Source organism: Eptatretus burgeri, chromosome 2 (assembly GCF_056783735.1).
Source record: "Eptatretus burgeri isolate ZD-2024b chromosome 2, Ebu_testis_v1, whole genome shotgun sequence".
Classification (NCBI taxonomy): Eukaryota; Metazoa; Chordata; class Myxini; order Myxiniformes; family Myxinidae; genus Eptatretus; species Eptatretus burgeri.
This window is the reverse complement of record NC_140962.1, coordinates 7,083,050-7,109,781: the sequence shown is the minus strand read 5'-3', so window position 1 is coordinate 7,109,781 and position 26,732 is coordinate 7,083,050. Positions and strand designations below refer to the sequence as shown.

General features: G+C 48.0%; 2 protein-coding genes across 11 annotated transcripts in view; one reads left to right on the top strand and one right to left on the bottom strand.

Annotated features, from left to right (window-relative positions):
• The window catches only part of DECR2 (2,4-dienoyl-CoA reductase 2), a 42,426-nt gene extending 27,095 nt beyond the window's left edge, over window positions 1–15,331 (bottom strand). The window contains exons 1-3 of one of the 5 annotated variants that reach the window (XM_085861747.1): window positions 15,313–15,330; window positions 8,117–8,204; window positions 4,033–7,888 (exon numbers count right to left, since the gene is read on the bottom strand). In XM_085861747.1, coding sequence (XP_085717873.1) covers window positions 5,735–7,018 — 1,284 coding nt within the window. In that variant the 5' untranslated portion in view covers window positions 7,019–7,888; window positions 8,117–8,204; window positions 15,313–15,330 and the 3' untranslated portion in view covers window positions 4,033–5,734. The other 4 variants (XM_085861784.1, XM_085861766.1, XM_085861756.1 and 1 more) reach the window with 4 other exon arrangements.
• Window positions 15,332–15,495: 164 nt separating this feature from the next.
• Window positions 15,496–26,732, top strand: part of AGK (acylglycerol kinase) — a 102,422-nt gene continuing 91,185 nt past the window's right edge. For 5 of the 6 annotated variants that reach the window (XR_015052828.1, XR_015052829.1, XM_085861828.1 and 2 more), the window contains exon 1: window positions 15,496–15,640. Coding sequence is in view for 1 of the 6 variants with exons in the window: in XM_085861809.1 (XP_085717935.1) it covers window positions 15,605–15,640 (36 nt within the window). In the remaining 5 variants the exon portion in view is untranslated. The remainder of the gene's footprint in view (window positions 15,641–26,732) is intronic. The other variant, XM_085861836.1, reaches the window with a different exon arrangement.

Below are 26,732 nucleotides of genomic sequence, written 5' to 3'. Positions count from 1 at the left end.
CCTGCCTGGGGGGCCTACTGTTATAGCCTGCATTGGCGGGGCCTACTGTTGTAGCCTGCCTGGGGGGCTACTGTTGGGGCCTGCATTGGGGGGCTACTGTTGGAGCCTTCCTAGAGGGGGCCTACTCTTGAGGCCTGCCTGGGGGGCTACTGTTGGGGCCTGCCTGGGGGGACTACTGTTGGGGCCCAACTGGGGGGTACTGTTGGGGCCTGCCTGGGGGGCTACTGTTGGGGCCTTCCTGGGGGCTACTGTTGGGGCCTGCCTGGGGGCTACTGTTGGGGCCTATCTGGGGGGCTACTGTTGGGGCCTGCCTGGAGGGGGCTACTGTTGGGGCCTATCTGGGGGCTACTGTTGGGGCCTGCCTGGAGGGGGGCTACTGTTGGGGCATGCCTGGAGGGGGCTACTGTTGGGGCATGCCTGAGGGGCGGACTGTTGGGGCGTGCCTGGGAGGGGGCATATTTTGGGGCCTGCCTGGGGGGCGAAATGTTGGGGCCTGCTTGGGGGGATGTGGGGGGCTGCTGTTGGGGCCTGCCTGGGGGGCTACTGTTGGGGGCAGCCTGGGGGGCTACTGTTGGGGCCTGCATGGGGGCTACTGTTGGGGCCTGCATGGGGGCTACTGTTGGGGCCTGCATGGGGGCTACTGTTGGGGCCTGCCTGGGGGGATGTGGGGGGCTGCTGTTGGGGCCTGCCTGGGGGCTACTGTTGGGGCCTGCATGGGGGCTACTGTTGGGGCCTTCCTGGGGGGGCCTACTGTTGGGGCCTGCCTGGGGGGGCTTCAGTTGGGGTCTGCCTGGAGGGGGCCTACTGGTGGGGGCCGACTGTTGGAGCCTGCCTGGGGGGGCTAATGTTGGGGTCTACTGTTGGGGCCTGCCTGGGGGACTACTGTTAGGGCCTGCATGGGGGGGCTTCTGTTGGGGCCTGCCTGGGGAGGCTACTGTTGGGGCCTGTCTGGGGGGCCTACTGTTGGGGCCTGCCTGGGGGGGCTACTGTTAGGGCCTGCCTGGGGGGCTACTGTTGGTGCCTGCTTGGGGGCCTACTGCTGGGGCATGCCTGGGGGCCGACTGGGGGGCTACTGTTGGGGCCCGCCTGGGGGGGCTACTGTTGGGGCCTGCCTGGGGGGCTACTGTTGGCGCCTGCCTTGGCGGGGCCGACTGTTGGGGCCTGCCTGGGTGGGGGCTACTGTTGGGGCCTGCCTGGGGGGCTACTGTTGGGGCCTGCCTGGGGGGCTACTGTTGGCGCCTGCCTTGGCGGGGCCGACTGTTGGGGCCTGCCTGGGTGGGGGCTACTGTTGGGGCCTGCCTGGGGGGGCTACTGTTGGGGCCTGCCTGGGGGGGCTACTGTTGGCGCCTGCCTTGGCGGGGCCGACTGTTGGGGCCTGCCTGGGTGGGGGCCGACTTTGGGGCCTGCCTGGGGGGGGCTAATGTTGCAGCCTGCCTGGGGGAGGCCTACTATTCGGGCCTGCCTGGGGGGCGACTGCTGGGGCCTGCCTGTGGGGGTGGGGCTACTGTTGGGGCCTGACGGGGGCCTACTGTTGGGGCCTGCCTGGGGGCTACTGTTGGGGCATGTCTGAGGGGGCCACTGGTGAGACCTGCCTGGGGGGGCTATTCTTGGGCCCTGCCTGGGGGGGGCCTACTTTGGGGCCTGCCTGGGGGGGGGGGGTAATGTTGGAGCCTGCCTGGGGGAGGCCTACTATTGGGGCATCGGGCAAAGCCCCCCCCGCGCAAAGCCCGTTTCAACATCTTAAACGACTCAGCCTGCCCATTCATCTCAGGATGATACGGTGCGGACCTTCGATGTCGAATACCATTTTGACGCATAAACTCATCAAATACACCTGCGATGAACTGCGGACCGTTTTTTTTTTTTGTATACCTTGGTCGAGGCTCGTATGAGAGCTAACACACAACTCACAGCAAGGAGGCATGAGACAAGAGGGGCGGGAGTGGAAGGGACAAAACAGTGGGGAACAGACACATTAGGTGAACTGTGGAAGGGAGAGGGATGGGGATGGGACGGGAAACATGGCGAAGAGAAGATGGACATTTCAGGGACTTTCAGGAAGGAAAGCAGGAGAAATGAAGGAAGTGGGCTTGGGTGGATTATCGGGGGTAGAAAAGATCGAGGATTTGGATGGGGGAAGATAAGAGGTGGTGGTGAACAGCTGTTTTGAAAGCCTGGAGGGAAGAATGGGAAAGAATAGAGTGAGGAAGTTTATTCCAAAGGCGGGAAAAAAGAGGAATGAAAGAGTGAAGATGAGCAGTGATTCGTGATTTTGGTAGTTTTACCAGAAGGGGGTTGTTGGCGGACCTTGAGCGCCCTGTGGAAATGTGGTGGGGACAAATCGCAGAGAGAGCAGGGGGGGCAAGGCTGGAGAGGAGTCGGTAGAAGACAGAAAGACCACCGACCAACCTGCGGTGATTGAGTGAGAGGCCCAAAGACTCAGCTTCATTGCGGGAGATGCCGATGATCTTAAATGCCCTGGTTTTGACAGCGTGAAGCCGAGAAAGGTGGGAGGCAGGAGCACCAGCCCAGAGGGGAGAGCAGTACTCCATCAGGCCATGGACAAAAGCTTTGTAAGTGGTCAGGAGCTCAAGAGGGCCGAGGAAGGACTTAGCACGACGGAGGATTCCCAGTCGGCGACTGGCTTTTGAGGCGAGGTTGGAAATGTGACTTTCCCAGGAAAGGTCATGGCAGATAGTGAGACCTAGAAGCTTGAAAGAAAAGACTTCTTCCAGAGGATTGTTGAGAAAGTGGATGGGGGGGTTTTCTAAACGGTCCTTTCGAAGAGACAAAGTGAGAGTGTGAGATTTGTCTGGATTGAAAGACATGTTCCACGTGTTGGACCAGTTTGTGATTTTTATCCAGATCTGCAGTGAGCGAAGAAGCTGCTGCTTGCCGGTCTGAGGGATGACAGATGGTACGGCAGAGGGTGGAGTCGTCGGCAAAGAGAAATAGAGGATTTTCCAGAGAGTCCGAGAGATCATTGATGAAAACCAGAAAAAGAACAGGGCCCAGAACGCTACCTTGAGGAACTCCAGCCTGCACAGGAAGAGGGGATGAAAGAACTCTATTTAGGGCCACAAGTTGACTGCGACAGGAGAGGAAGTCTGCGAGCCATGAGTGGAGATGGCCTTGAATACCATGGGAAGAGAGTTTGGTGAGTAGGGCAGGGTGCCAGACTGTGTCAAAAGCACGTGATATGTCCAGGGATACGGCTCGGATTTCCTGTCTGGCATTGAGGACCTCCATCCATTGATGGGAGAGCAGAAGCAGCATATCCAGGGTAGAGTGACCTGGTCTGAAACCAAATTGATGATTGGAAATCAAGCCATTGGAGAAGAGGAAGGATTTCATATCTGAGGCGATGATGGATTCCATCACCTTGCTGATGATTGGGAGAAGGCTGATTGGTCTGTCGTTATAGGGATCTGTTTTTGCACCTTTTTTATGCAGGGCAATGATGTTAGCAGATTTCCAAGCAGATGGCAGATGACCTTGGGCAAATGAGAGGGTGAATAGAACAGAGAGAGGGTGAGCAAGAGCAGAAGAGCAGGCTTTGAGGACACGTGGGCTGATGCCGTCTGGACCGGTTGCAGAATCTGACTCGAGGTTTGAAAGCAAGCTCTCCACCTTGTCAGGAGAAAAGGATACAGAGTCCAGGGACAGTTGGGTGCGACTGGGTAAAGTGGGTAGAGATAGTGATGGGTTTAGGACACAAGATTTAGCTGCAAACACCGAGTTTAGACATTCAGCTTTATCACGTGTGGAATCAGCAGTGCGGCCATTTGAGGTAAGGGAGGGGATGGAGGGGGAACATACACCAGAAACAGATTTGATTAAACGCCACCAGGATTTTGAGGAGGGAGAGAGGTTTGAGAGTTCAGACTTGAGATGAGAAAGATGTTGTTTTCTGGCTCTCCTGAGGGTAGATACACACTTGTTCCGAGCTTTGTGGAAAGAACTGAGATTGCCCTCAGTTGGGTTTGCTTTCCATGAGGCAAAGGCAAGTTGTTTCAGGACAACTGCCTCGCCACAAGCTTCAGTAAACCAAGGGCGGGAGGAAGGGTAAGACAACTGAACACGAGAGGGGATAAATCTGTGCATGAGGGAGAGCAAGTTTCTTTGAAAGAATTCCCAGGATGAGTTGATGTTTGAGAAAGTAGCGATAGGAGACCAGTCTGTAAGTTTGATGGCTGCTCGGAGACCCTGCCAGTCGGCTTGAGTGAAATGCCAGACTCGACGGCGGTGAGGTGGTTCTCTGATAACAGCCAGAGAGATGTCCACTTTGACAAGGACGTGGTCAGAAGAACCAATTGGAGCGAAGGAAGAGCAGCAGAGACCGTTATCAGAGACCAGGATCTCTGGTAATTATTTATTAGCAAAGATCGTCCGCAGCTTCTCTACTGTAATGTTTGCTGCATAACTACAACCTCTGGCCATTTAGAGAATGCATCGATCACAATCAAAAACATTTTGCCATTAACCGGCCCCGCAAAATCTACATGGACCCTCTGCCAGGCTCTGCCTGGGGTCGGCCATAGCCCCGAGGCTCGGCGCGGGTTATCAGCATCTGTTTGACACGTGGCGCAATGCTTAACCAACTGCTCAATATCTTTGTCCAACCCCGGCCACCACAACAGGCTATGAGCAAGACTCTTGGTCTTCACGATGCCAAGGTGACTGACATGCAGTTCTTCCAAACACCGCTGCCTGAACTTCGGTGGAATCACCGTCCTCATTCCCCACATAAGGCACCGTTGGACCAACGACAGCTCCGATGCGCGTGATGTGAAAGGTTGAAATGCCGGTGTCGAAGGTGGATCGCTCCAATTCCCCGTAGAAATCGCCTGGACGACACGGGCGAGCACCGGATCGCGAGCCGATTCCACCGCGACCTGTCTGGCCGTGATCGGCCACCTTTGGACCTGGCCCAGCGCGAACACATCGACCCGGTCGGCCAACTCAGATGCAGCTGGACCCTCCGCACATGGCAAGCGTAAGAGCCCGACGCAGTTAGCATGCTTCTCGGTGCTTCGGAACTGAATATCATAATCGTAAGCAGCAAGAAACAGACACCACCGCTGTATTCGCGCGGCCGCTACCACCGACCGGTACCCCGCGTTCGGGTCTCAGGATGAATTGAAGCGGTTTGTGATCCGTCTGCAAAGTGAAATGCGCCCCAGCAAGTGTTGATGAAACCTCCGCACACCCCAGACGAGGCTGAGAGCCTCGCGCTCGATCTGGGCATATTCCCGCTCTGCTGTGGACAGGGTCCGGGATGCAAAACAAACAGGCCGCTCGGAACCATCGTCCATCCTGTGGGAGAGCACTGCCCCGATGCCATATGCAGAGCTGTCGCATGCCAATAAGAGCGGACGTGCAGGCTCGTAGTGCACGAGGACCGTATTCTCTGTGACCAGCCGCTTGACGCGGTCGAACGACGCCTGGTGTGCAGGCCCCCAAGCCCAGCGCTCATCCTTCCTGAACAACCGTGTTAATGGCGCAAGTTGTGAGCTGAGCCCGCGCACGAACCTTTGGTAATACTGGGCCATACCAATGAACGAGCGCAGCTGCGTCTTGTCGTGAGGCGGTGGCATGTGCTGAATCGCTTCCACCTTCCGTGGACCTTTCAACAGCCCCTCCGGCGTGATGATGTGCCCGAGGTATTCCAAGCGCTGCTTGAAGAACGCGCACTTGTCCCTGTTCAAGCGCAGGCTGTACGCTTCTAGCTTTGTCAGCACTTGGGCAATGTTCGCAAGGTGCTCGTCCGCCGTTTTCCCCGCAATGAGCACATCGTCCAGGTAGGTCTGAGCGGGCAGGCCAATGCAAACCTGATCCATGGCTTTCTGCCACAAGGCTGGGGCCGAAGCAATCCCAAAACAGAGTCGGGTATATCGATAGAGTCTTGACATGTGTTGATTGTCAAAAGCTCGCTACTCCCGGGATCCATCGCCAGGTGAAAATATGCATCACGCAGGTCAAGCTTCGTGAAGTATTGACTCCCCGCCAATCGCGCATATATTTCATCGATTGACGGCAGTGGATATTGCTCCACGCTGAGCCCCGGGTTAACCGTGGATTTGAAGTCCCCGAACAATCGGACGTCTCCATTCCATTTCAGCACCGTGACGATCGGGGTGGCCCAATCTGAGTACGACACCCGTTCGATCACTCCACAGGCCTCCAGCCTATCCAGTTCACCCTTGACCTTGTCCCGCAGGGCATACGGCACTGGTCGTGGTTTACAAAAACGAGGAACCACCCCCTCCTTCAGGAAGAGCTTTGCCTCCACGTCCTTGAGTTTCCCAAGGTCGTCGCAAAACAAACCTTGATGTCTTTGAAGAATCTTCTCCAACTGATCCTCCCACCGGCTCGGCACGGGTTGCACAAGGTGAATTGCGGCCCAGTCTAGCCTGATGCGGGACAGCCAGTCTCGGCCTAGGAGAGACGGTCCCCTTCCCCGCACGACATACAACGGAAGCGTGGCGACCAGGCCTTGGTACCGCACAGACACGTCTGCCATCCCGACTGGCGTTATCTTCTCGCGGGTGTGCGTGAACAGCGTGAGGTTTGACCTGATAAGCTTCAGGCCATTGAGTCTACGCGCGGTCTGTTCGCCGATGATCGACACAGCCGCTCCCGTATCGACCTGAAACGTGATCGGCGTTTTGTTCACTTCGATTTCCACTGTCATTGGGCGCGCCGCTGCCGGGCCAATTGAAAACAGGCTCAACAACGGCCGCCGGTTCCGCCCCGGGTCGCCTTGCACATCGCCGTCCATGACCTTAACGGTGGCCGGCGCCCCACGGCACACAGGCTTCAGATGACCCACCTTGTGACAATTCAAACACACAGTGCCTTTATACGGGCACGCACGGCGCAGGTGTCGACCTCCGCATCTCAAACACGTCCGCGGGATCACCTCGTCGCTCGTGCGGCGATGTCCGACCTGCACCGAAGGTCGTGCGCGCGTCCCAGGGTGCTCGTGACCCCGCGTGGCCGGTGATGGCCCAAACATCCTCGCGAGTCTGCTCGACCGCTGTAGCCGTGCTGACCGCCGAGTCGAATGAAATGGCTTCACCCTTCAGCCGTAGAACCGCCGAAACCATCTTCGCATCTCGTAAACCAGCAATAAAACGATCTCTGAGCTGAGCTGGACGCTTCCCCGCCGTGAACTTGCAGGCCACGGAAGAATGCTTAATCCGTGCCACGAAATCAGCGACGCGCTCCTCTGCACCTTTCGCGAGGCGATCGAACTGGTATCGAGCGAGCTGTAATGACTTCTCCGGCGCCATGTGTGCTTTCATCTTCTGCACAATGTCCCGAAATGACAGCCCGTCATCCCGGGGCTTGTCCGGCACCACCAAATCACTCAGTAGTCGATAATGTTCCGCCGAAAGCGAAGCGAGCAAGATCGACTTCTGTTTGCTCTCGTCGACCACATCATTCGCGTGGAAATAGCATCCCAATTGCTCCGAAAACAATTCGAAGTCATCTCTGATGAAAACGGGCACATGCCCGTTTTCAACCATCCTCGTCAGCCAACTAGAGTGTACGAGGTGCAGTGGATCACGAGAAGCAAGAGTGTTAGCAGCAACTCCGCTTTATTGTGTGTCCGGATGTACATTCCTGCCACCCCTCGCGGGCGAGTCATGATATATGAAAACCCAATCACGTGATGCAGCACAGTGAAGATCCAGATCCGGATCCAAGCATTAAAAAATAATTTTAGGTTATTTTTCACCATTGAATGATGGGACCAAAAGCTACACGTGGCATGATATCTCAAAAAGTTGTGGACGAGTTGTGACAAAAATGGTGGAGGAGTTGGTTATATGACAAGAACAAGCCGATTCAATCTTGGTTCAGGTCCAGATCCAGATCCGGCCTATCGGTGGGAGACAAAACGCAAACTGTTCAGCTTTCCCAGAGGTATGCGCTCCACCGAGTGCCGTTCTAGTTTTATGTTATGTTATGTCCTGATCCGTTCTGTGTTCCAGATCCCCAAGGAGCCTCGACTTTGCATACCAAAAAATGAAAAAAAAATTAAATGCCATTGCTGTCAGATGGGAAGTTATTGAGAAATGAAATGATAAGAAACAAACATTATATTTACCGCAGCAGATCAGGAGAAAAAAGGTATGAATATTCACGGAGGCAATCATCCGAATCGACGTCATTTGTGGAACTCGAGCCAGCCATTGCTGCAAGAACATAAGGGCACAGCTTTTTTGATCTGTATGACATCTAACCCTTGTAATAATTAAACTAATAATTGGCAAACTTGACCTTCCTTGATGAAGTCACAAGTTAAATGCCATCCATCCAACATCAAGTACCCATGCACACACACACACACACACACACACACGCACACACACACACACACACACACACACACACCCACACACACACACACACACACACACACACACACACACACACACACACACACACACACACACACACACCAACATTTGTTTGTAATAAAAGTGAAACAAATTAAATTTTAAAAACTTCGAATGACGATATTTTTTTCTCATCTTTATAAAGAAATAAACGACAGCAGCGTCTCACATTCAGTTTCCTATCTCTTATCTTGCTGCTTTCCACATTGCCAGCAAACTCCATCTAGGCACAATTAACAGTCTTGTAATTCCACCCAAAGTATTCAAATTTACTTACAACTTCGACTTTTACTCCGTTTGGCCAAACTGATTTGAAAGTAAGTGGGCTTTTTGTCAAGAGTTATCCATGCTGGAGGACGTCACGGCATTGTGGTGGGCGGTGCTTGGGGCCCGTCATGAGGTTGTTGTTTTTACTATTCTACGGCTCTCCCAACCCAAACCATTACACCATCAATCCTTCACGGGCAGTGGCGGGATCGAGGAAAAATTCCGCTCAGGGCGAGACGTCAAATTGCCGCCTCCTTGTAGCTCTCATGCTGAATTAAACACAAAACCTAATTAAATAATGTTATTGCAAATCGAATTTAGTACAGCACATTTGCAAATAAACAGTTACACCTTTCGTTTTCCACCTTTCAAAATCGTCAGCGGCCGACTAAGCGTTCAGTTGTTGTGACTGTGGTTCTTGTCTTTTGAGCCTTCATCGAATAAAAACTCGTCTCGCAAACACAGTAATGAGACACAATGGTGCACTCAGGGGGGTGCGAGGAGGGTGGTCCGCCCCGGGTGACAGCCTGGGGGGGGGGGTGCTATTGGGAGAGTCGAAATAGCAGCATGATGATACAATACGACGATGGTTTTAGTTGCAAGTGACATTATAATATTATTATTTACCGCATAATAAAGACAGTAACTCAGTGATAAAGTTAATTTAGTTGTGACACTTACGAAGATAATCTTGAGTCCCAATTCCTGAACGAGAAGGGTAAGATGAGGCCAAAAGTAAAAAAAAAAAATGATACCAGTTGATCGTCCCCGCTCGCTTCCTTTTTTTTTTGTACCCGCCTCCTTTTATATTAATTATTATTTTGTCAAACATCTCAGAAAAAACAAAAATCTCACCGCGTCAGAAGGAAGTTGTGCAGTGAAGCAGCGACACCGATTTAAAAAGTGGGCCCATGGGAGACTGACGGTCACTTCCCCAACATATGTGGGACCTCACTGTCTTGATGCAAATAAACAACAACAAACTATTATCGAATAAAACATTATTTCTTCTTCTTCTTCTTCTTCTTCTTCTTCTTCTTCTTCTTCTTCTTCCTTTTTTCTTCTTCCTTTTTTCTTCTTCCTTTTTTCTTCTTCCTTTTTTCTTTTTCTATAGGACACGAGGTATATTGAAGCGGTTTGCACCAATTAAAATCCATTTCCAATTTGCTTACTGCAGGTACAATACTGTAATTTGCTTGAAATTTTACTTGCACACATGAAATGTTTTTCTGTGTATTTGATTTGTAAAATGATTCATCTTGGGGGGCGGATGCCAAATACTCTAATCTCTCGGTACGCCAATGATGAGATGGGAACGGCGAACTGGAATGAGGCACGAACGCCTCGCTGTCTCGTCTTCGAGCTTGGTTTCCCAGCATGCCGCGCGCTCATTTTTGCCCGCCCCCTCTCTTTATGTTGAAATTTCTAAGTCATTTCTAAGTCTAAGTCACGAGTCAACCACGTAAGAAGTTAATCACGACACTCAAATTGATTCAATGTTGTAGTTCGCAGACCATTTATTTATTATGTACATAAAGTAATTATAACATCTCTCAACCACAAGAAGGAGATGGAGCCTGCCTGGGGTGGGCTACTGTTGGGGCCTGCCTGGGTGGGGCTGACTTTTGGGGCCTCCCTGTCATTTAAAAGCCTCCCACTTTCAACATCCTACCACGGCACCATTAGGGTGGTCCTAAAATGCAAACTTCAACTTTTCAAATGTGCTTTTTAATTTTTTTGGTTCCACTTGGGAAGAAAAAAAATTGAGTGAAGTTTCATTTGATTTCAACAGATTTTACCATTGTCACACGACCCCTGTTGTTTTGTGCCATGACGTCAAACTGTCACTGAACTGTACAGAGTTGTGGGTTTATGTCTAAGCTTGGTGATCTTTTTGAGGTTAATATAAACCTCTTCACTGCAGAAGCAATATTTTTATGCACATTCTCAACAATTTGTTTCCACTGACTCGTTATTCTTTGGTCTCATTTTAGGTGTGATGGCATGTGTGACTCGTGAAAAGAACTGTGTGGCTGATTGGCTTTCCTTCTGATGAGCTACCTGGAAATCAGCTTCCATCTTGTGCAGAGGTTCTCCAATGGTACTTCAAGTTGGAAGTTAGGAGTGCATTAACTCAAGTTGTTCATGAGGCAATGCTCATCTGGGAGAAGGCGTGAATTCCAACTGCAGAAGAGCGGAATGTCATTGCAAAGCTGGAGAGGAAAATGGAGGAGTACAGGTCAATCCTGATTGGAAAGACACGGCGATCTGCACCTCAGATACAGAAGGAAGAGAATTTTCAGGCAAGTCTTGGTGACTTGTTTGACATTGCCCATGTCGAGGCACTTCCGCTTATTAAGATACCAGCGGGCCAAGAATTCCTCAAGGCACAACGGGAGCCAAGGCGGCGGGGTTTCATGATAGGAGTTCACAAGGTGCTAGCTGGACACTGGAAAATCCTCTATTTCTCTTTGCCGACGACTCCACCCTCTGCCGTACCATCTGTCATCCCTCAGACCGGCAAGCAGCAGCTTCTTCGCTCACTGCAGATCTAGATAAAATCACAAACTGGTCCAACACGTGGAACATGTCTTTCGATCCAGACAAATCTCACACTCTCACTATGTCTCTTCGAAAGGACCGTTTACAAAACCCCCCCATCCACTTTCTCAACAATCCTCTGGAAGAAGTCTTTTCTTTCAAACTTCTGGGTCTCACTATCTGCCATGACCTTTCCTGAGAAAGTCACATTTCCAACCTCGCCTCAAAAACTAATCGCCGACTGAGAATCCTCCGTCGTGTAAAGTCCTTCCTCGGCCCTCATGAGCTCCTGACCACTTACAAAGCTTTTGTCCATAGCCTGATGGAGTACTGCTCTCCCCTCTGGGCTGGTGCTCCTGCCTCCCACCTTTCTCGGCTTCACGCTGTCGAAACCAGGGCATTGAGGATCATCGGCATCTCCCGCAATGAAGCTGAGTCTTTGGGCCTCTCACTCAATCACCGCAGGTTGGTTGGTGGTCTTTCTGTCTTCTACCGACTCCTCTCCAGCCTTGCCCCCACTGCTCTCTCTGCGATTTGTCCCCACCACATTTCCACAGGGCGCTCAAGGTCCGCCAACAACCCTCTTCTGGTAAAACTACCAAAATCCCAAATCATTGCTCATCTTCACTCTTTCATTCCTCTTTTTTCCCGCCTTTGGAATAAACTTCCTCACTCTATTCATTCCCATTCTTCCTTCCAGGCTTTCAAAACAGCTGTTCACCACCGCCTCTTATCCAAATCCTCGATCTTTTCTACCCCCGATAATCCACCCAAGCCCACTTCCTTTAATTCCCCTGCTTTCCTTCCTGAAAGTCCCTGTAATGTCCATCTTCTCTTCGCCATGTTCCCCATCTCATCCCCATCCCTCTCCCTTCCACAGTTCACCTAATGTGTCTGTCTGTTCCCCACTGTTTTGTCCCTCCCACTCCCGCCCCTCTTGTCTCATGCCCCCTTGCTGTGAGTTGTGTATTTGCTCTCATACGAGCCTCGACAAGGTATACAAAAAAAAATGGCACCTGTCAAGGGGTGGGATATATGAGGGAGCAAGTGAACAGTCAGTTCTTGAAGTTGATGTGTTGGATGTAGGAGAAATGGGCAGGGGTAAAGACCTGAGCGACTTTGACAAGGGCTAAATTGTTCTGGCCAGACGACTGGGTCAGAGCATCTCTGAAACGGCAAGGCTTGTGGGGTGCTCCCGGTCAGCAGTGGCGAGTACTTACCGACAGTGGTCCGAGGAGGGACAAACCACAAACCGGCAACGATGTTAGGCACCCAAGGCTCATCGATGAGCGAGAGCAACGAAGGTTATCCCATCTGTTCTGAACCGACAGAAGGTCTACTGTGGCACAAGTTACAGAAAACTTTAATGGTGGTCACGGGAGTAATGTGTCACAATACACAGTGCATCGCACCCTACTGCATATGGGGCTGCGTAGCCGCAGACCGGTCAGTGCCCATGATGACCCCTGTCCACCATCAAAAGTGCCTACAATGGGCACGCGAGTGTCAGAACTGGACCTTTGAGCAGTGGAAGAAGGTCGCCTGGTCCGATGAGTCCCGTTTTCTTTTAGATCATGTGGATGGCCGTGTACGTTTGTGCCGTTACCTGAGGAAGTGATGGCACCAGGATGCACTGTGGGAAGACGACAAGCCGGTGGAGGGAGTGTGATGCTCTAGGCAATGTTCTGCTGGGAAACCCTGGGTCCGGCCATTCATGTGGACGTCAATTTGACACGTGTCTCCCACCTAAACGTCGTTGCAGACCACGTACACCCCTTCATGGCAATGGTATTCCCTGATGGCAGTGGCCTCTTTCAGCAGGATAATGCACCCTGCCACACTGCACGTTGTTCGGGAATTGTTTGAGGAACATGAGGAAGTGTTCACGGTGTTGCCCTCGCCTCCAAATTCTCCAGATCTCAATCCGAATGCGTATCTGTGGGATGTGCTGGACCGTGAAGTCCGATCCACGGCGGCTCCACCTCACAAATTACAGGATTCGAAGGATCTACTTCTAATGTTTTAGTGCCAGATACCACAGGACACCTTCAGGGGTCTTGGAGAGTCCATGCCTTGGTGGGTGGGTGCTGTTTTGGTGGCACACGGAGGACCAACAGCTTATTAGGCAGGTGGTCATAATGTTTTGGCTCATCAGTGTGTATATATATATATATATATATATATATATATATATATATATATATATATATATATATATATATATATATATATATATATATATATATACATATATATGTTTATACATATTTATTACTTATGAAATCTAAAGATTTCGTAAGTATATTGATGACTTCCGTCCTCTGTTCGTGTGTTTTTGTTTGTAGACACGATAACTCGAGAACGGAAGAAGCTGCCAATGTCAAATTACACCACATGATTCAGGAGGGTGATGGTTAGTGCTGATTAGATTTTGGTCAAAATCTGTCAAAGGTCAAAGTCACAGTGAGGTCAAACATAATTCCGTAAATTCATGTGGAGAAATGGAGTATTTTTGCTTCGCTCGACGTTACGAGTTCGTTTTAACTTCGATTTTAATTGTGTCTTCGGTTTTTTTCGATCGCTTAGGACGCTTAGAACTCGGTTGTCGAAATTCTGGTAAAAATCGGATGTTTTGGAGACGTTTTAAGATTGTATAAAAAATATTTCACTCGCCGTGTCACGGCTCGTCACGTGGTGCAGCGCGCTCGAGCAGAGGCGTCATCGAGTCACGTAAACGTTTTGCGTGTGCGCGCTGACGGTGTTTTCGATAAAGATGGTGTTTAAAAGTCTTTTTTTTATCCCAATACATGTTATCGTCGCATGCCTGACTCGCTAAGCCGTCGGATTATGTAAAGATTGTTGGTGGATTGCCGAATATTACGGTTTTGTGACTGATAAAATAATATTAAATAATTGCGTGGAGAAATGGAGATTTTTGCTTCGGTCGACGTTACGATGGTTTGATGGTTTGGTGCAGAATGGTTTGGTGCAGAATCATCGTAGAAACTTCTGGTTTGCGTCGCTACCTTCTCTAGAGACAGCTTTTATTCGACAAGGTCAGAGGTCAAGTTGACGATTTCGTAAGTACCAGTCTATGACTGCTGGTTTATTTTTTTCAAAAATACATATATTTATTTATATATACATATATAAATCTTTTGACCCACCCATCTTTCAACTGTGAATGGAGGGAATAACCGATTCCCTCTCCTGATCAATTAAACTCAGTTGTCTAGGATTATACAAATAAATTGTCTCCTCCCATGCTCTTCTCGCTGAGAAGCTGCAGAAAGCAACCATGAAAGGCTACTCAATGTAAGCCCCTTTACTGTTTCAAACCCTTCCTAAAGTTCCTCCACATCTGCAAAGACGTTCACAATTCGTACACAGGACACGTGTTCATGCTGCATAAGGTTTTCCATTTGGGGCTCACTAGTTAACAGCCCTGATGCACACGGTTAATGATGTTACTGAACCGTCAGCAGCAAGGACTATATTAAATTTAAAAAAAATGCAAATTCAAACTTGGTTGCAGTTTGTAAAAGACAAAGAACCACGTGCCGCTGCTCGTCCAATCAGATATCTGATGCTGGGTTCGGAAATTGTTGCCGAACCATAATCAAGGGGCCAAGAACAGTGAGGCACAAATTAACGTTCATCTTCAGGCACCGTCTCCAATTCCATGTTATCTCAAATGTGCACGCACATCATGTTGCAGGTATTAAATAGGAAAGTACTGGTATCACCGGAGTCCTTAAATCATCGCCATCTGTCAGGGAATAATCAAAACGAACTCACGGTTATGTTGTAGTGCTGCTGCTTAATGTTTGACGGTCCAAATTCCGTTCGAGGGTCACATCAAGATTTGTGTCGCGGTGTACGTTTTAGATGGACGGAAATTGAGAGCTCGGTGTAAATTTAACCGTTCTACCACCACGTTTCCAGAAAATATCAAACGTTTGTAGGATTTTTTTTTTTAAAGTGTGGAGATTTTTTATTATTATTATTAATTTTTTTTTTTTTTTAAATATCCCAACAAGTCACTGAAAATTTTTTTTCTGAGGAATCGCAAGTCGGAAAGGAAAAGTAGCCGAACCTCTCGCGTCGTTCCCAGCTCGTCGGAAATAATTGTACCAACATGAGTGACGCTTAAAGCAATTTTTACAATTTTATAAATAATAACACATATTAGAAATAGTTTCTATTTCGTCACTCACTTGAAAATTCCATCCGCGAACACGGTTTTCCTTTTCAAATCCTTTTAGGCGGTGTATTGTGAGATAATTACATTCGCTTCAGCTCGTCTTTCCCATCGTTTTTTTTTTTGTTGTTGTTGTTGTTCAAGAGGAGTCATCAAAATCTTTGTCCCGCGTCGATTTCACTGATGCATGAGGTTTAAACAGACGAAGAGAGCTGACGATACGGTTAGTACTCTTACTGTACTCTTACTGTACTCTTACTGTACTCTTACTGTACTGTTCACCACATGTTTATAGCTCAAGGCTCGTGAATATGAATGCACGTTTTGCTGTGACAGGAGATAAATCGACACTTGTATAATGTTGCTCTTAATTATATTGTGAAATTTATACTTTTGCTCGTTTTTATTTCTTGTCCTTTTCCCTCACTCCAATCCAAAGGTTTCAGGTTCAAATCCAGCGATGCCTGCAAAACACGTTCTGTCGACATAATGTACAATTTGTACTGTTGTATTACTATTGAGTTCTGTCGGATTTATACAGAAGTTTTTTTTGCTCCCCTGCAAGTGCTGATGTGTGTTCTGTTGCCAAGCGGCTTAAGCACTCAAGCAAGCACTCCATCGAAATGGTTCATGAGGAATTGCAAAGAAATTTTTGCACAGGAAGAGGCCATTGGGCCCATCATGCCTGCGCCGCACCAATACCAGATTGACAACCCTAACGACTAAAACCCTAACGACGCCCCTTCCCTTGGTGCGCAGCCTGTTGGTGACTGCACCGGTGCTCATTTCACCGACGTCAGAAGGATGACACGCTGAGTCAACCGCCTGGTGTTAATTAATGGGAGAATGGGGCTTGAACTTAGGACTGGAGGATCCCAAGCCGCCACCCTAACCGCTAAGCCAACACCAGGATGTGTTGACTTAGCGGTTATGGTGGAACGCCAGGCTTGGCAATCGATGGCAAGCTGCTTGGTAATAGTGTTACGGATTTGGAAGACATTTACACACAGACAGCAGTCCCCAAGTTTAGTTATCTCGATAAGTATGTGTTTATAGTTAGGGTCCCCTACCTGTGTCTAACGGGAATTACATGTGTGCGCTGCGAAGTTTCTTTACAGTTGGTTGTTTACAACAAATCTCCTTCACTTCACTTCGCACACCGACCAGGTACGTCGGCGAAGATTTTCATCGCCTCAGCTCCGACTCCACCCCTTGGCCAATCACGCACAGAGGATGACTTTCCCATGACACCCCGGCCAATGAGGGTAGAGAGGGCCACAGAGGGCGACTTTCCCACGACACCCCGGCCAATGAGGGTAGAGAGGGCCACAGAGGGAAACTTTCCCACGACACCCTGGCCAATGAGGGTTGAGATGGCCACAGAGGGAAACCTTATCACAACACCCCGGCCAATGAGGATTGAGATGGCCACAGAGGGCGACTTTCCCACGACACCCCGGCCAATGAGGGTAGAGACCGCTTCAGATGGCGATTTTTCTCACCCCGGACAAGAAAGATATCAAGGAACGCCAGGCTGGGGAGGTTGTCATGCTGTTGCGAACTGTTGTGGCCTGCCATGTTCCCTTTTCCCTGCCATGTACTTGTTGGGGAAGTGTCATCTTGGGGGTCGCGGGTCTTGGTGCTGGCTCGTTCGTCTGGTCCTGGGTCATCATCGTCTCCGATCTTCTGCTTGGTCTTAGTTGATTGGTGTGTGGCCGGTTGGAGAGCGTGGTCCCTGGTGCTTGGCGCTGCGTGAAAGCTGTGGGTTCGAGTCTCGCCATGCGACCAGATTGTACACGGCACGAGGCAAACAGGTGCACGCCAGACCCTGGCCTTTGGCTCGCCTTTCCTTCCGAGCTGGAGGCCTCAATAAAGGCCGACCGGCCCAGTTGTGTGTGTGTGTCGCCAGTCTGTTAAGTACAATTGTTTAAGTGTCTTGTACATACCTGCATTGTTGACAGTCGGTTTAACTCTGCTCTTTTCGTGCTCCCCTGCCCTATTATAAATAAACCCCCAATTGTTCAATGTACCAGCTCGTTGTTGTGCTTTCTATTATTGACCCAGCACGGTTCGTGATTGAGAACCAGGACGCTGTTGGTGCCGTAAGTTGTCATTGGGACCGGCGCGGCTCTGGTAACTCCGCTCGATTACGCCGGATCCGAGTCGGTACCGGCGACTCGGTTCGGACAGTCAGCCGAGGGTGTAATTTCCCCGGTAATTTGACGACGTGGGTATTTCGATATATTGAAATTTGGCTATTGACCCGACCCCATGCCGTCAGAGAATTGGCGATCACGGTCCTTAAAGTGGCACGTCGACTCCGGAGTTATCCGGGCTGACGACCTTTTAATTCCGAGTGTTCGGTGGGAGACGGCTCTACTGCTCCACTTGGCGGCTGTTCCTCGCCACCGACCCACTGCCCACAACAATAGAACAGCTGAACATGGCGCTGTTTTTTTTCCAATGGGGAAAAAGGCAAAACATGGGAATTCCTCCAGACGTTTTTTGCAGTCATGTCTAAATGGACAATGGCTAACCGCCTTTTTTGGTGGGGAGGGGGGGGGGGGTTTGGCCTAAATATTTTTTGTGCCTGGGGCCTCCCCAAAAAAATCTTCATCCACTTCTGGATGCATTCAACTTTGTTGTCTTGACTTGTTGGGGAAGTGAATAGCAGACCACAATTGTGCTGTCATACCATCCATAATAGATTTAAATGTTACCCACAACTGTTTGTGCAATGATTGAGGAACTTGATCCGAACCCATTCAAGGATCTCACATGCGAGTCTCGTGGGATTGGACACTATTCTTGTCAAGCAACTTTCTCATCAGATCAGATCTCGTGAGAAAAGCATGGGAACTTTTTATCCCCACCCGCACGAAGCAAAAAGTGGGGTTTAAAAGCAATCTATTCACTTTAGGCTTTGGAACCTGGGGTCCCAAGTTCAAATCCTGCTTGGCTGTTGAATTAATACCAGGTGGGGTTGACTCGGCCTGTCATCCTTCTGAGGTCGGCATAGTGAGTACAAGCTTGCTGGGATGATTGAGCCATTCGAGTATCCTGTGTCAGAGTGGCCACCCGTCCATGATTGTGCCCAATAGCACAGGAGACTGCTTCAGCAGCACTGACGCTCTGTACAGAGCATGGTCCCAATGGATGGATGGATGGATGGATTCACTTGTCTGTCTGTCTGTCTCTGTCTGTAGATGTTGGTCTATGATCGAGGAACTACTTGATTTAAATTTATTCAGCTGAGGCAGAACAAGGTCGAGGTCGTTTATTCCTGATACATGAAGCACCCTCCAACTAATGCCTACAGAAAACAGATTTTTTGGAACGCCAGCCATATTTTCTATCCAATAATCATGTAACATTGGTAAAATAATTTTTTTTTTTTTTTAAAAATCCATGGATAGGCGCTCCTATGTTGAAAGTTTCAGGTGAATCGCTCGAGCGATTTCAGAGAAAACAAATTTTAAAAATTACCCCCGTGTGGGGGTGACGGTCATCTCTATAATGTTTTTTACTCTCATAATCGATGAACCGTTGCCAGATATCTCCTAAAATGACAGACTAGATAGGTTTTGAAAATGGCGACTTTCACAACTATCGTGACCTTGACCCTGACCTAGAATCCGGGAAAAAAATATGTCGTTGGGTATCACTAATCGACCTCTACCCACATACCAAATTTCATCAAGATCGGAAATAAAAAGTTTTCTTTGTACCGGGAGGTGTTTTTGACCATCTTCCAGGTTACGTGGCGGCCAAATGGGATGGAAATTCAAAAATCTGTCTGGTTAGATACAAGATAATATTTTTTACTATCATAATCAATAAACAGTTGCCGAATATCTTGTGGAATGGCAGACTAGATAGGTTTTGAAAATGGCGATTTTTATAACTTACGTGACCTTGTGACCTTGTGACCTTGACCCTGACCTTGAACCCGGACAAAAGTTATATCGTTGTGCAACACTCATCGACCTCTAGCCACATACTAAGTTTCATCAAGATCGGAAAGAAAAATTGTTGACGGACGGACGGACGGACATTTTGACCGGCTTTATTCGGTCATCTCGGTAGAGATGACCTAAATATGATAAAGTGAGGGCTTTGGCCTACATCCCACAACATGGTCAATGATTGTTGTGCGCCGGATGCCTACTCTTCATTTTATATTTTCAATCAAACAAAATTGAAAATCATTCCAAACCGGAAGCTTGCTGCTTTTAAGGCCATCATAAAGGACACAAACAATAGGTACGAATAATTAATGCAACGTGTTAGACAGGGTGATGTAAAAGCCATAGCGTTAATGGTGGTAAACTTCCGAAAAATGTTGTTTTTTTTGGGGGGGGGGGGGTTTGCAGCCTTTATAATCTTTTATTTGATTTAAATTGAATTATTTAGTTCAACACTGTAGAACACAAATCGCCTTATTGGCACTTTCAAAACCCTTCAGTCGAGCAGGACACGACTTGGGTAAAATATGACACCACTTAACGCCATTTTGACCAATCAAATTTTCCGCTCACGCTCTCAGCGTTGCGGAATATCGAGATGGAGACAAAATCGTGGTTCATAGGAAATATAGATCATGCTCAGAAATGCAAAGCAAGATTTTAAAAGACCCTTCCCATGTCCTTTTTCTCAAGACTGTGTGTGGCTTCTCAAGTTCTTAACTCTCCAGTTATTTTTTATTTTATTTCATTTTATTATTATTTTTTTTTTACAAAAAGATTTGCCAGTCTAACTTGAGCTAAAGTCTCAGCAAGCACTCGCTCAACCCAACAAAATGAAAAAGTTTAGCTGTTTTTTTTGTTTTTTTTAATGATTATCAAAAATACGGTCACCCTTACTATTAATTCATGGACCAGTATGTGTGTGTTTGTGTTTGTTTGTTTGTTTGTCGCACTACTCCTACCCCAATTACAACCAGACTTGCTACATAGGATCATTATTACCCCAGTTGGTGCATAGGGGTGTTTTTTTTCTTCTTTGCTGGTGGTCTTGGAGGATAGGGGGATGCAAATTATCCATGTAAATGTGTATCTTGTAGTACAGCTCCACGTGGGAGAGGGTACAACAAGTCCTCACTTTTTCCAGTGCAGTGAGTGTTTTGAATTACGCAACAAGAAGTATTTTGGAGAAGTATTTTGAATTGAATGTTTAAATTAGGATAACATAACCCCCCCCCCCCCCCAGCTACTCCTGCAGGGATCCGATGCTCATACTTTATTCAATTTGTAGATACTGTAGGTAAATAGAAACCTCGAATGATATTTAAACTCATTTTTTAAATTTTTAATTAATTAATTTTTTATTATTATTTTCTTCCAATTCTCATTAAAATCCAGACTATCACAATTCCTGTGACCTGTATTCACCAAGACAATACTCATTGTTGAACAAGTGCCTTTATTTAAAACTTAAAAAGAACAAGCAACGAGTCTGAATATTTCACAATGGCTTCCTGCAGCACAGCTCATACAAAAGTTAAAACTTGGTTGAATACCAATTTAGCAAACTAAAGAAACAAAGTTCATCGTTTGTACATAATCATCCCTAACCCCTCTCCTCTGTTTGTAGAGCATCAGTTTTGCCAAAGCAGTACTCTCCTTAGACAATTTTCCACCTGTAGGTTTCGGGTAGGAATTGGGAGTCGAGCCAGACCACGACTATTGCCGACTCTTTTCTTCAAAAGATGCCATTTAATGTACATCAGCAAATGCCAGCAGATAGGACGTCTGGCTCAATTTTACTCTGAAGGATGGCGTACTGATTGATGCAACACTGTACCGGCAAAGCACAAGGATGTAGGATGACGATGTATCAAGTCGGGCTCACAACCAGATTCAAAAGGGATTGCTTTACTCCTGGACTTTTATGTTGGGCTTACCTTATGCGTGAAGAGGATGATAAAGGGTGTTTCAAAAAGACCAGGACAACTTTAGTTATATCATTTGTGATTCGAAGTCTATTAACAATGATACCCTTTGGTTTATATGATACAGAAACTCATAAAGTTTTGTGCACACCATCAATACACTTCAATGTGAGCTCCGTTTGTCATGTGCAGGACATCAAAGTGGTGCACGAGTTTTTGCCATGTTTAGCTCAGCATGTTTGCGTCCACCAGTGCTCATGCGGCTGTGATCCGAGAATGAAGATCCTGCAGGTTTGCCACCTTGGTGTTGCAGGCAACATCTTTGACAAATCTTCACAGAAAAAAAATCAGGGTGGGGGGGGGGTTAACAGTGCATTCAGAAAGTATTGACACCCCTTGACTTTTGTCGCATTTTGTTGTTTTACAGCCTGAGTTTAAAATGGATTAAATTTTAATTTTTTTTTTATTACCAATCTACACAAAATACCCCATAATGACAAAGTGAAAACGTGTTTTTAGAACTTTTTTTACAAATTCATTAAAAATGAAAAGCTGAAATGTCTTGCGTCAAAAAGTATTCAACCCCCTGAGTCAATACTTTGTAGTTTCGAGTCTTCTTGGGTATGTCTATCAGTTTTGCACATCTGGATTTGGGGATTTTCTCCCATTCTTCCATGCAGATTTTCTCTAGCTCTGTCAAGTTGGATGGGAAACATCGGTGAACAGCAATCTTCAAGTCTTTCCACAGATTCTCAATCGGATTCAAATCGGGGCTTTGGCTGGGCCACTCAAGGACTTTTCACATTCTTGTTCTGATGTCATTCAGTGTTGATCCTTCGATCATTGTCTTTTGGCTTTTGACTTTTCGATCATTGACTTTTCACGTTCTTGTTCTGATGTCATTCCAGTGTTGATCCTTCGATCAATTGATCCTTCGGATCATTGTCCTTTTGGAACATAAATCTTTGCCACATTCTGAAGTCTTTTGCACTCTGAAGCAGGTTTCCTCAAGGATTTCCCTGTATTTGGCTCCATTCATTGTTCCCTCTATCCTGACAAGTCTCCCAGTCACTACCGCTGAAAAGCATCCCCATAGCGTGATGCTGCCACCACCATGCTTCACAGAAGGGATGGTGTTCGATGGGTGATGAGCTCTGCTTGGTTTGCGCCATATGTAGCGTTTTGCATTCAGGCCAAAGACTTCAATTTTTTGTCTCATCAGATCACAGAATCTTTTGCCTCATGCTCTCAGAGTCTTTCACGTGCCTTTTTGCAAACTCCAGGCATGCTGTCATGTGTCTTTTTTTCTCAGGAGCGGCTTCTGTCTGGCCACTTCCCCATAAAGCCTAGATTGGTGTTGTGCTGCAGAGACTGTTATCCTTCTCGAAGTTTCTCCCACCTAAGGCAAGGATCTCTGCAGTTCTCTAAGAGTAGTCATTGGATTCTTGGTCGCCTCCCTGAGCAAGGTCCTTCTTGCCCGGTTACTCAGTTTGGTCTGATGGCCAGCTCTTAGAGTCTGGGTAGTTCCACATTTTTTTCATATCCTAATGATGGAGCTCACTGTGCTCTTGGGAACTTTCAACACTCTAGAAATTGTTTTACACCCTTCCCCAGATCTATGCCTCCTCACAATTCTATCTCTGAGGTCTATGGACAGTTCCTTGGACTTCATGGTAGAGTTTCTGCTCTGACATGCACTGCCAACTGTGGGACCTAATATAGAAGGGTGTGTTTCTTTCTAAATCATGTCCAATCAATTGATTTGGCCACAGGTGGACCCCAATCAAGTTTTACAAACATTTCAAGGATGGTCAAAGGAAATTGGACGCACCTGAACTCAATTTGGAGTGTCAGAACAAACGAGTTGAATACTTATTGAAGCAAAACATTTCAGCCTTTAACTTTTCATGAATTTGTAGAAAATTCTGAAAAATAATTCCACTTTGACATGGGGTATTTTGTGTAAATTGTTGACAAAAATTTTAAGTATAATCCATTTTAAATTTGGGCTGTAGCAACAAAATGTGGCAAAAGTCAAGGAGTGTGAATACTTTCTGAAGGCACTGTATGTCTGCTGATCGTGGGGGCCAGGTGGTTGTTCCGTCTTGAATGCAGTGACCTGGAATTGTTTTTCATTCAGTATGGCTCGAACGACTACGGCCCAATGAGGGGGAGCGCAGCCTTATGTTTGGGTCCGTCATTTGGTTTGAGTTCCTGCAGAATCTACACCTTTATAGGCATAAAGCTTCAGTCTTTTTGCACAATCCTGTGTGCAGTGGTGGTTGGTAGTCCCATTTCTCTGGATGCACGTCGGATTGATTTTCTGGGACTTTGTTGAAATGGTTCATGTCCTCTAACGTCTGCTGCACTTGTGCTTGGTTGACCGATACTTTTCTGTTTCTGACAACTTCCAGTCTCCTTAAACCTCTTGTACCACTCTCTGATATTGGTCCACGTGGGCGGATTCCTTCCATACCTTGTACGGAAATTACACTGAACTTGCATGTCGGATCCCGTCTCGATGACCCATCCGACGCACTGAACTTTCTCCTATGGAGTCGCCATTTTATTTTACATTGAACCACCGGACCTGAAAATAAAGAAAACTTAATGAGTTTCTGCATCATATAAAACAAAGGGTACTTACTGTTGTATCTTTTTTGGTCCCAAATATGTTAACAACAAAAGTTGTCCAGGTCTTTTTTGGAACGCCCTGTATATTAAAAATAAAGAAATAAATTTTGCACATGAACACACCAGAGGAAAAATCGTTTTGCAGCAGCAACAATGTAACGTGGCAACAACAATGTAACAATGTAACAACAATCTCTCTTCCTCTTATGTGGCGACTTCAATTGTCATCACGCCAGTTGGCTAGGTGTGGGTACCTCTCTCACCTGCCATGGGACATCAGCAAAAGCTTTCTGTGACTCATTGGGACTGACTCAATCGGTCAACTTCCCGACCCGGATCTCAACCAATGGTACTCCATCTCTTCTGGATCTGATTTTGACAAATTTCCCTGACAATATCTGCTGCTCTTCCTTCGCTCCAATTGGTTCTTCTGACCACGTCCTTATTAAAGTGGACATCTCTCTGGCTGTTATCAGAGAACCACCTCACCGCCGTCGAGTCTGGCATTTCACTCAAGCCGACTGGCAGGGTCTCCGAGCAGCCATCAAACTTACAGACTGGTCTCCTATCACTACTTTCTCAAACATCAACTCATCCTGGGAATTCTTTCAAAGAAACTTGCTCTCCCTCATGCACAGATTTATCCCCTCTCGTGTTCAGTTGTCTTACCCTTCCTCCCGCCCTTGGTTTACTGAAGCTTGTGGCGAGGCAGTTGTCCTGAAACAACTTGCCTTTGCCTCATGGAAAGCAAACCCAACTGAGGGCAATCTCAGTTCTTTCCACAAAGCTCGGAACAAGTGTGTAGCTACCCTCAGGAGAGCCAGAAAACAACATCTTTCTCATCTCAAGTCTGAACTCTCAAACCTCTCTCCCTCCTCAAAATCCTGGTGGCGTTTAATCAAATCTGTTTCTGGTGTATGTTCCCCCTCCATCCCCTCCCTTACCTCAAATGGCCGCACTGCTGATTCCACACGTGATAAAGCTGAATGTCTAAACTCGGTGTTTGCAGCTAAATCTTGTGTCCCAAACCCATCACTATCTCTACCCACTTTACCCAGTCGCACCCAACTGTCCCTGGACTCTGTATCCTTTTCTCCTGACAAGGTGGAGAGCTTGCTTTCAAACCTCGAGTCAGATTCTGCAACCGGTCCAGACGGCATCAGCCCACGTGTCCTCAAAGCCTGCTCTTCTGCTCTTGCTCACCCTCTCTCTGTTCTATTCACCCTCTCATTTTCCCAAGGTCATCTGCCATCTGCTTGGAAATCTGCTAACATCACTGCCCTGCATAAAAAGGTGCAAAAACAGATCCCTGTAACTATAGACCAATCAGCCTTCTCCCAATCATCAGCAAGGTTATGGAATCCATCATCGCTTCAGACATGAAATCCTTCCTCTTCTCCAATGGCTTGATTTCCAATCATCAATTTGGTTTCAGACCAGGTCACTCTACCCTAGATATGCTGCTACTGCTCTCCCATCAATGGATGGAGGTCCTCAATGCCAGACAGGAAATCCGAGCCGTATCCCTGGACATATCACGTGCTTTTGACACAGTCTGGCACCCTGCCCTACTCACCAAACTCTCTGCCCATGGTATTCAAGGCCATCTCCACTCATGGCTCGCAGACTTCCTCTCCTGTCGCAGTCACCGTGTGGCCCTAAATGGAGTTCTTTCATCTCCTCTTCCTGTGCAGGCTGGAGTTCCTCAAGGTAGCGTTCTGGGCCCTGTTCTTTTTCTGGTTTTCATCAATGATCTCTCGGACTCTCTGGAAAATCCTCTATTTCTCTTTGCCGATGACTCAACCCTCTGCCGTACCATCTGTCATCCCTCAGCCCGGCAAGCAGCAGCTTCTTCACTCACTGCAGATCTGGATAAAATCACAAACTGGTCCAACACGTGGAACATGTCTTTCAATCCACACAAATCTCACACTCTCACTATGTCTCTTCGAAAGGACCGTTTACAAAACCCCCCCATCCACTTTCTCAACAATCCTCTGGAAGAAGTCTTTTCTTTCAAGCTTCTGGGTCTCACTATCTGCCATGACCTTTCCTGGGAAAGTCACATTTCCAACCTTGCCTCAAAAGCCAGTCGCCGACTGGGAATCCTCCGTCGTGCAAAGTCCTTCCTCGGCCCTCTTGAGCTCCTGACCACTTACAAAGCTTTTGTCTGTAGCCTGATGGAGTACTGCTCTCCCCTCTGGGCTGGTGCTCCTGCCTCCCACCTTTCTCGACTTCACGCTGTCGAAACCAGGGCTTTTAAGATCATTGGCATCTCCCGCAATGAAGCTGAGTCTTTGGGCCTCTCACTCAATCACCGCAGGTTGGTCGGTGGTCTTTCTGTCTTCTACCGACTCCTCTCCAGCCTTGCCCCCCTGCTCTCTCTGCGATTTGTCCCAACCACATTTCCACAGGGCGCTCAAGGTCCGCCAACAACCCCCTTCTGGTAAAACTACCAAAATCACGAATCACTGCTCATCTTCACTCTTTCATTCCTCTTTTTTCCCGCCTTTGGAATAAACTTCCTCACTCTATTCTTTCCCATTCTTCCCTTCAGGCTTTCAAAACAGCTGTTCACCACCACCTCTTATCTTCCCCCATCCAAATCCTCGATCTTTTCTACCCCCGATAATCCACCCAAGCCCACTTCCTTCAATTCTCCTGCTTTCCTTCCTGAAAGTCCCTTTAATGTCCATCTTCCCCTCGCCATGTTCCCCGTCCCATCCCCATCCCTCTCCTTTCCACAGTTCACCTGTGTCTGTTCCCCAATGTTTTGTCCCTTCCACTCCCG